Raw genomic sequence first — 7,039 nt, 5'->3', positions numbered from 1 at the left:
ACTCTGGAGTCACATAAACTCTGTTAGAGTTGAATTAACTCTGGAGTCACATAAACTCTGTTAGAGTTGAATTAACTCTGGAGTCACATAAACTCTGTTAGAGTTGAATTAACTCTGGAGTCGCATAAACTCTGTTAGAGTTGAATTAACTCTGGAGTCACATAAACTCTGTTAGAGTTGAATTAACTCTGGAGTCGCATAAACTCTGTTAGAGTTGAATTAACTCTGGAGTCACATAAACTCTGTTAGAGTTGAATTAACTCTGGAGTCGCATAAACTCTGTTAGAGTTGAATTACCTCTGGACATTTTACAGTGTGTAGAGTCTGCCATGCCTGATCCCACATGACCCCCTGATTATTAATGTCATTCTGTTCTCTTACTTTTTCACACTGCTGCCTCAGCTTTCTGTTCTCTATGAGCTGCACCTCATCTGTCAACACCCCCTCTCTCCCCCTCTCTCTCCCCCCGTCTCTCTCCTGCTCTCCCTCCCTCTGTCCCTGTCTCTCTCCCCCTCTCTCTCTCTCTTCCTCTCTCCCCCATCTCTCTCCTGCTCTCCCTCCCTCTGTCCCTGTCTCTCTCCCCCTCTCTCTCCCCCTCTCTCTCTCCCTCTCTCCCCCATCTCTCTCCTGCTCTCCCTCCCTCTGTCACTGTCTCTCTCCCCCTCTCTCTCTCTCTTCCTCTCTCCCCCCATCTCTCTCCTGCTCTCCCTCCCTCTGTCACTGTCTCTCTCTCCTCTCTCCTCACTCACCCTCTGTCTCTCTCTCCCTTTCAATTCAATTCGATTCAATTCATATTGCTTTACTGGCATGACAAAAACGCTGTATTTTGTAATTTGCCAATGCGTACAAAAGAAAACATACATTTAGCACATTATGAATAAAAATAATAATAATAATAATAATAATAATAATGATGCTGGTGATAGAGACAAATATAATCAAGTAAATACTTGTAGTATAGAAATAAGTGCCTATTTTTAGTGACCCATGGCCTTGTACCCGTCTCGGCCCCCCCAGGTGACGATGACGAGGAGGAGAGCGGCGAAGAGCGGCTGCCCTCCTGCTTCGACTACATCATGCACTTCCTGACGGTGTTCTGGAAGGTTCTGTTCGCCTTCGTGCCGCCCACGGAGTACTGGAACGGCTGGGCCTGCTTCATGGTGTCCATCTCGCTGATCGGCGTGCTGACGGCCGTCACCGGAGACCTGGCCTCCCACTTCGGCTGCACCGTGGGCCTCAAGGACTCCGTCACCGCCGTGGTGTTTGTGGCCCTCGGCACCTCCGTACCAGGTCCGCCCCTCTCCTCTCCTCTCCGCCCCTCTCCTCTCCTCTCCTCTCCTGTCCTCTGCTCTCCTCTCCTCTCTTCCCCTCTCCTCTCCTCTCCTCTCCGCCCCTCTCCTCTCCCCTCTCCTCCTCTGCTCTCCTCTCCTCTCTTCCCTTCTCCTCTCCTCTCCTCTCCTCTCCTGTCCTCTCCTCTCTTCCCCTCTCCTCTCTCCTCCTCTGCTCTCCTCTCCTCTTCTCCTCTCCTCTCCTCTCTTCCCCTCTCCTCTGCTCTCGTCTCCTCCTCTCTCCTCTCCTCTCTCCTCCTCTCCTCTCCTCCTCTCTCCTCTCCTCTCCTCTCCTCTCTCCTCCTCTCCTCTCCTCTCCTCTCTTCCCCTCTCCTCTCCTCTCCTCTCCTCTCCTCTCTTCTCCTCTCCTCTCCTCTCCGCCCCTCTCCTCTCCTCTCTCCTCCTCTGCTCTCCTCTCCTCTCCTCTCTTCCCTTCTCCTCTCCTCTCCTCTCTTCTCCTCTCCTCTCCTCTCCTCTGCTCTCCTCTCCTCCTCTCTCCTCTCCTCTCTCCTCCTCTCCTCTCCTCCTCTCTCCTCTCCTCTCTCCTCCTCTCCTCTCTCCTCTCCTCTCCCCTCCTCATTCCCTCGCTCTCTTTCCACCTCTCTCTTCCTCTCTCCCTCCATCTGCATCTCTCAGTGCGAGTCTGGTTTTCTGTGCACCGCTACGGTTTCCGTCAGACTCGGGTAAAGATCCGGTAAAGATCCGGTAAAGATCCGGTAACGATCCGGTGGGAAAGCGCCCGCGTGTTTCTGTGACTCCGTCACGGGCCACATTATGTAAGAGTCATGGCTGTCGTGACTCACGGCTCTGACTCGGGGCTGTGTCCCACTCATGTTCCCTCTCTGCTCCGCACGCTATCCGCACACGCACAGAGATAATGAATAAATACCAACATAGCAATTACACAACAGAAAACGTAGGTACTTTTACAAAAAATAAATAACTCTTAATGAATAAAAATTTTTACTTGAAGTAAAATGGGTATGATTTAATAATTTCGTGCATCGGACCCCCTAAGGTGTGTAATTTGCAGAAGGGATGATTTTGTGTCACTTGCTGTCCTCTCGGGAGTGACAGGCACGGGTAGAGCCGTGCTTTATTTGGAAAGTACATTTATTGCGCCTCCCTGCACTCTCACACACCCGCTCAGCCTTCACTTCTCTCTCAAAGTCACAATTATGCATATTTACAGAGCTCACTGCCACCCCTGTTTCGCACGTTCAAATCAGTCGAGTTTGGTAAGCCGATCATCTGACATATTATTACGTTCCTGTTTTTTTTCTCTCATTTCTCAGTCTCAGAATGCCTTGACTTTTATTGCCACAACTCTGGTTAAAGACTAGAATCAGGACTAGATACTGAAAGCACTCTTAAACCCGCACTGTGGAAGTGATTGAATACACCTGACTAATCAGAAACAGCTGTGAAGACCATTTGTCCCAACTATTATGGCAACCTGAAATGTGGAAATGTGTGTAAATACCGCTATCATTTCTACGTGGTTAAAAATGTACAAAAACACTCTTTAATAAAAGCTGAAAATCTGCACAGTAACCACACACTACACGTGGGGCTGCACAGTTTGATGAGAAATCTGAAATTGTACAAAGACAAATCAAGAAAAAAAAAAAGAAGTTTTTGTCCCAAGGCTTATGGAACCTGCTGTACATTAAATGTAATTTTATTTTGCCCTGTGTAAAATACTATGTTCAGCGCTGCATAAGGGGCAGACGTGTGACATTAGCCTCGACTCTTTTGAAAATCACATCAGTTCTTTTCATTCTTACAGCTGCATTGACTGCTGACTCACCCCGTTGACCACCCCACCCAGTTGCCCAAGCCATGTCACAACATGAACATGCATGCTGACGCAGCATTCACACGTGATTGAGCTGTGTGGCAACCTCTCCCACAGCTGGCCTGCATGCGCCATCCAGCACAGTTTTCATGACTGATTGGGGTTAGTGGGCGGCCTGTAGCATAGCAGTCAGGGCACATGATTGAGACCCTCAAGGTCGGTGGTTCGATCCCCGGTGTAGCCACAATAAGATCCGCACAGCCGTTGGGCCCTTGAGCAAGGCCCTTAACCCTGCATTGCTCCAGGGGAGGATTGTCTCCTGCTTAGTCTAATCAACTGTATGTTGCTCTGGATAAGTGTGTCTGCCGAATGCCATTAATGTAATACAATGGTTATCGTATGAACAGAGTAAAGAACACAATGCTGATGTTTTTGTTGCCATTCACAGGGCAGTACACATTTCCAGTATACAGTCTTTTAATTAAGAACTGAGTGATGTATAGACAGAAAGGCTCCTTTGTGAGAAAGCATTCAGGCGTTTGTGCTTGTCTGCGTGCGTGTGTGCATGTAGCTGTGGTTTGTGTCAGGGAAGCTGCATGCTGTCCACTGGGGGGAAGTGTGTCTTCCTGGGGAGATATTTATTTTTTTGAAGAACCTTTAAACGGCGCCGTGCTTTCGGTTCCCTCATCTCCGCGTCTCCTCTCGACCTCAGACACCTTCGCCAGCAAAGTGGCGGCCATCCAGGACCAGTACGCGGACGCCTCCATCGGCAACGTGACGGGCAGCAACGCCGTCAACGTGTTCCTGGGCATCGGCGTGGCGTGGACCATCGCGGCGGTGTACTGGCGGAGCAAGGGCCAGCCGTTCCGCGTCAACCCGGGCTCCCTGGCCTTCTCCGTCACCCTCTTCACCATCCTGGCGCTGGTGTCCGTCATGGTGCTCCTCTACCGCCGGCGGCCCTCGGTGGCGGGGGGCGAGCTGGGGGGGCCCCGGACTGCCAAGCTGGTCACCGCCATGCTGTTCGTCTCCCTCTGGCTGGTGTACATCATGCTGGCGTCCCTGGAGGCCTACTGCCAACTGCCCAGCTTCTGAGCGAGCGGGCGAGCGAGAGAGAGACGGCCTCCTCTTCCACCGGCTGCTCCTCCCTTCCCTTCTCGTCGTTGGCCTCCTACGCCTCAGAGCTACCAGACACCGACCTCCCCCCCAGACACCCCACCTGCCCTGTTCCTCCAACTCCTCCGACACCCTCCTCCTGTCCCCTGCATTCATCCGGTGCATCCTTGGTCAGTGTTCAGCCTGTATGGATATAAATGCCCTTTTTTTTTTTTTTTGGTGACTGTTTTTATGGTTTGGTTTCTTAATTTATTGTTTCTCGCTCCCGGCGACTCTGGTGTGGAGACCTTGCCACTCCTTGTGCACACTGAACATTCTCAGGAGAATGTCTGTCCTTCAGGGTCCAGTAGAGGAGGAGAGGGTCACTGCGCAGTAGAGGAGGAGAGGGGCACTGAAAAGCAGTGTGTTTGTACACCGTCCACACACCTTCTTTTTAAACACCCGCAACTTTGAGTTATGTTTCCCCTGCTTTTCTCCTCCCACTCTCCCTTCTTTTTTTCTTTTTTTTGCTGTTGTAGTACACCTCCTTCTGCCTAGTTTGAAATCCCTGTCAGGAGTATGAATCCATTCCCACCCTGTTCCAAATGAAACGGCCCTGCCCCTTTCCCAAAGACTAACTCTAATTCTCACTTACTTCTCAACGGTGTCATGTGCTCGTCTTGTTGTGAACGTGTAAAATGGTTATCAAGTGAAGAACAAAACATGTGAAAATGAAACTGAGAAATGAAGATGACGGACTGAACGCTTTGTGCCCGGAAAGGAAACTAAATTTGGGAACTGGGCACATGCAGCAGTCCCTGCCTGGGGTCACGTTAACCATAATTTTACAATGGGTTTACACATTACGCAGGAACTAAGGAGCCAAAATCAAAAAATGGACTTTACGGTGGACTTCCACTACCAGAAGAAGAATCTTTATAGAAGAGAATGGTATTAGTTATTTTAACTGCTGTCTCCAGCTATATATGGTACATAACAAAATGGTTTTGGAACGTGAGGTAACCAAGAGAGTCTGATTTTATGAGGAAAACTGAACTACTTCAGACACACGCTTGCAGGAGTAATGCTGAAGAAGCCCATAAAAAAAATAAAAAAATGCTGTTAAGTAGAATAGAATTTGAAACCTTTTTAATGTTACGGTGTCCAGTGTTATGTGACAGGCTTCTATTTTGGGATATCTGTCTTAATGTCAAATAGCCTCGATGTTAAAAGCACAGCTATGGTGGGGGACCGCTCTCGACTGCTCAGAGATGCCATATAGAGGAAACCAATGACCTCTGACGACTCAGATGATCTTTAGGAAACTTGACACACGTCTGTCATTCGCGCCCGAACCTCCGCTAATGCCGATTGACTCTTTGTTATGTTATTATTTGAGATGGGCATTTCGAGAGTTGCCAGGGGATTACACCAGTGCGTTCATGAATATTTTAGATCCCTTCTGAGTGAGCTTAAGAAAAACAACAGGAAAGGGCGATGTCAGTGTCAGTGGTTCAGCATCGATCCCTTAACGGGGGAGTTACACATTTTTCCAGTTGCGATTGGAAGATTGCCAGGCCGTGTTATGCACAATAAGGAGTTATGCTTCTGTTTTGTTTGAGAGGATATTGAAAATATATTCTGGTACTTACGGGCAGATATCTCGAGGAAATTGGCTTTGTATGACATCACAGGTATTTTGATGGGTTTTATCTTATCATAATATCATTACAAAGGGTTTTTACGATGGATATTGTTCTCCTTGGAACCTCGCATTAAAACACCTCATCCAAAGCAATTTCACTTTAACACTTGTGTCACATCTTATAAACATCTTACGCAACGGTCATATGGTGTTGTTCCATTCTTTTTTTTTGTTGTTGTTTGATTAGGTCCCATTTCACATACTGGTGTAGCGTCGCCATTAGTCGACGCAGTGAACCTTTGAGTTTGCCATCATCCGCACACTGCCCTCTTGAAATGTGCTGAAAGAACCTTTAGCCAAACCATTCCATTCAAAGAGTGTGTGTGTGTGTGTGTGTGTGTTTCACCATGGCAACCAAACCTCCACATCCCGGAAGAGGGAGTACTGTGGTGGAACACAAGTCCATTAAGGCCCAGAGCACCCTTCTGCTATGCCAGATGTCCCCAGATTCTTTCCCAGGGTGCATTTCACCTGGATGGAGTCTCAGTTATTGCTTTCTCATAGCGTGGCCCTGGTGTGTCTCTGCAACCGTTCATTCCTCACACGTTCCAACTACCCGCATTGCGTTTGTACACCGGTGAGCAAAATCACAGGTGTACAAATTTACTGAATTTACTGTTGCTTGCTAGAGTGTGACAGAAATCCATCCTGATGCTTATGCGTTCCTTCTTTTGTGAAAGGCTGCGAGAAAAACCATTGTAGAAAATGATTCTGACCGTTCAGAGGTAGTGTACAACAGGGGAGGGGAATTAATAGTTTGTAACACAACCTATAAATGAAATGTGAACCGGACGTAGCATCGAAACTGTTTCTCTGGCAATGGAAATTTCCGCAGGATAGACTGAGGTTGGCCAGCATGCCGTAGGCATGGTTTGGTTTCCTGTAGCCCTCAGCTTGCCTCGGATATCGATGGCTTACCGATCACATGATCTTGTGTTGTAAGGAGTTCCTGTCCAGAGGATCACATTGCTTCCTTTAGCTCACAGAATTTGGGGTGCAGTTTTAACTTTAACCTTGTTTTTTTTTTTATCTCGGATGAGCTTCCATCTGCTCTAACGGACAACCAAGCTAGTTGGTGTTGTGCTTGCAAATTGAGCTTGTGTCATTCAAGAGAGT

At 48.3% G+C, this 7,039-nt stretch overlaps 1 protein-coding gene across 11 annotated transcripts in view; it reads left to right on the top strand.

Moving 5' to 3' along the window:
• The window catches only part of slc8a4a (solute carrier family 8 member 4a), a 52,588-nt gene extending 46,521 nt beyond the window's left edge, over positions 1-6,067 (top strand). For all 11 annotated transcript variants that reach the window (XM_061235731.1, XM_061235732.1, XM_061235735.1 and 8 more), the window contains 2 exons: positions 1,018-1,290; positions 3,839-6,067. In XM_061235731.1, coding sequence (XP_061091715.1) covers positions 1,018-1,290; positions 3,839-4,218 — 653 coding nt within the window. In that variant the 3' untranslated portion in view covers positions 4,219-6,067. The remainder of the gene's footprint in view (positions 1-1,017; positions 1,291-3,838) is intronic.
• Positions 6,068-7,039: the final 972 nt, after the last annotated feature.

The sequence above is a fragment of the Conger conger genome, chromosome 3, assembly GCF_963514075.1.
Source record: "Conger conger chromosome 3, fConCon1.1, whole genome shotgun sequence".
Lineage (NCBI taxonomy): Eukaryota > Metazoa > Chordata > Actinopteri > Anguilliformes > Congridae > Conger > Conger conger.
This window is presented reverse-complemented; position numbering and strand designations above follow the sequence as displayed.